General features: G+C 37.8%; 1 protein-coding gene across 2 annotated transcripts in view; it reads right to left on the bottom strand.

Annotated features, from left to right (window-relative positions):
• hprt1l (hypoxanthine phosphoribosyltransferase 1, like) overlaps nt 1-2,492 on the bottom strand; it is a 9,632-nt gene that overhangs the window by 6,240 nt on the left and 900 nt on the right. For both annotated transcript variants that reach the window (XM_016532719.1, XM_016532720.1), the window contains exons 2-3: nt 972-1,078; nt 411-594 (exon numbers count right to left, since the gene is read on the bottom strand). In XM_016532719.1, the coding sequence (XP_016388205.1) occupies nt 411-594; nt 972-1,078 (291 nt within the window). The remainder of the gene's footprint in view (nt 1-410; nt 595-971; nt 1,079-2,492) is intronic.

The following is a 2,492-nucleotide window of genomic DNA, read 5'->3' as shown; positions in this document are numbered from 1 at the left end:
GCCTCCTTTGAATAAATATAGCCAAAATCCCACCAAAATCCGTTGCCATGACTTATTGCGAGAGGCAAAAGGTTACGTTTTAGTCGCATAACATTGGTTAACGGAAACGCCGTCATTTCGCAATACTTTTTTATCGACATTTATAAAATATCGCCACAGTTTTGCGCAAATCTGTAATAGTAACGTGCCTACTGAGTAAATATTGACAGTATTGTCATTTACAGGTGAACTGCCCTTACCCTTGTCATTCCTGTAAGGAACAAGTCAAAGGCACAGCTAATAAAATGCTCCCTTTTTATATACAGTAATAATCTGAAAGCAGACATCTAGATCTGGAATGATTTATCGGTCAGTGTTGAGTATGAATGTGTAAGGCTCAGGGAATGGAGAGCAGTAAAGCTGGCACTCACCGAGTAGCTCTTTAGCCTGATGAAATCCACAGTCAGTGGCACAGACTTATCAATGTTTCGATTCAGCGTCTTGATGTAATCCATCAGGTCCGCAAAGAACTTGTACCCTCCTTTCAGAACGCAAAGGGCCACGATGTGATGCCCGCCCATGTCCCGAACGATATCTCTGGCCAACCTTTCAGTCCTGCAGAGAAAATCAGAATTGAAAGGCAGAGTGTTTTGACATTAATGCTTTCATTAAAACTGGCTGAAGCCATGCCAAAAATGTCAGTCAAGAGATTCTTGGGGAAATTTGTTAAACAAATAAACGGGAAAGCCAAATTCAACTCACATGCCTCTCGTACTGCACTAACATCATTAACTAAACAGGGGGCTAACACAGGGCTCTTTTACTATCGAGGGTATTTCACGGCCACGGCAATAACACAACTGTATCGCTTCACAAAAGAACACTTCCCAATCTCACCGTAACAACCAAATACAATCCTGTATTAAAGACAGAAAAGCAATGATACTGTTTGAGCATTTCAGATTAAAGTCGTGCTCATCAGTTAAACGCACCTGTCCTTAATGAGGCCATTGGGTATAATGACACTGTCCAAATCCTCCTCGTAGTGTTTCGGCACACAGAAGAGACTCAGTTCGTGCCCTTTGCTGTCGTCAGCTATCTAAAAAAAACATTTAAAAAAAGCTATTAGAACATCTTTAAAGAAACACTAAGACTTACGATATTTCGAGGAACTACAGTTATTTAATCTACTCGAGTTATACACTGTAAAAATGATTTTTCGAAGTTATAAAAAAAGATTATTAGTATGTTTTACAAGAAAATACTATTTCAAATGTTCACGTTTACATTTCAGTTCAATGTGTTACTTGTTGTCTCTTTGTAAATTATTTAAATCAAATTAAATCCTACACATTTTTTTTTTCAATGTATTTGAGTTTATAAGCTTTCTGCACCTTAACCTTATCAACATTTTTTAGTGACAAAAAGTTAAGGTGCAGACACATTTAGTGTTATGCTGAAACTTTTTGCAGGTGCAATCCAGTCATTAAAGTAGTAGTCGACAAAAAAATAAAATAAATAAATAATTGTCACATGTCATAAATATGTAGGTTTTTCACCAAAATATGAATATTTTGATATACTCACTCACTTATTATACTCACTTTTTTCTTTTTTTTTGGCGACAAAGAGTTAAAAGGATAGTTTACCTCTAATACACCACTATGTCCAACTGTCTTTGGGCGCGCGCACGGCATCCGGTGCGTGAGGTGTGTACGCGCTCTGGCGTAGTTTACGTTAATGGGTGTGTTGATATCCAGCCGAAGAGCAATCGTCTGTGCATGTTTTTTTTACTCTCATAGATTTTGTTACCATTGCCATGCGTTATACGACTGACAGACTGCAACGGTTAAAGTTAAAAATCATCAAATGTGTTCTACTGAAGAAACAAAGTCACCTACATCTTGGATGCCATGGGGGTAAAGCAGATAAACATCACATTTTCATTTTTGGGTGAACTATCCCTTTAAGGTGCAGTCCCATTTGAAAAAAAAATCAGTCATTTTAATAGGAATATGCAAGATTGTGAATTTCGCACCAGTGTGTAATATTTCCTCAGGCAGATTTCCCATCAGGTTCAAGTTGAACACGCTAATTCGCTGCACAGACCAGCAGAAAGCTGCGTAGTTTGAATGTGACTTCTGTGTGAGCTATGATTCATACACACTATTAATAATAGAATATGGAGCTTTCTTTACCCGCAAAATTTCACTAATATCCACACAAAGCTCTGGTTTAGAGAACTGAAATTGCCTTTCACGTGCTTGTTGGAAATTCCCAGTCTAAATATGATTTGAGGGGGTGTGCAGCTTCCAAGTCCATGTGCAATTATAATTCACACAAGCGAAGGCAGCATTACAATAAAGCACATCGGTCGCATGGTCTACATTTATGGTCATTTTTGTATCATTTGTTGGAGCTTGACAGCTGTAGTTTTTGTTTTCATTTTATGGAAGAGAGCAAAATGTCCTCTTTTGTGTTAAGGGTGAGAAAATGATGACAGGTTACTTAGA

This window comes from Sinocyclocheilus rhinocerous, unplaced genomic scaffold, assembly GCF_001515625.1.
Source record: "Sinocyclocheilus rhinocerous isolate Xijiao unplaced genomic scaffold, SAMN03320098_v1.1 scaffold63, whole genome shotgun sequence".
Taxonomy (NCBI): domain Eukaryota; kingdom Metazoa; phylum Chordata; class Actinopteri; order Cypriniformes; family Cyprinidae; genus Sinocyclocheilus; species Sinocyclocheilus rhinocerous.
This window is presented reverse-complemented; position numbering and strand designations above follow the sequence as displayed.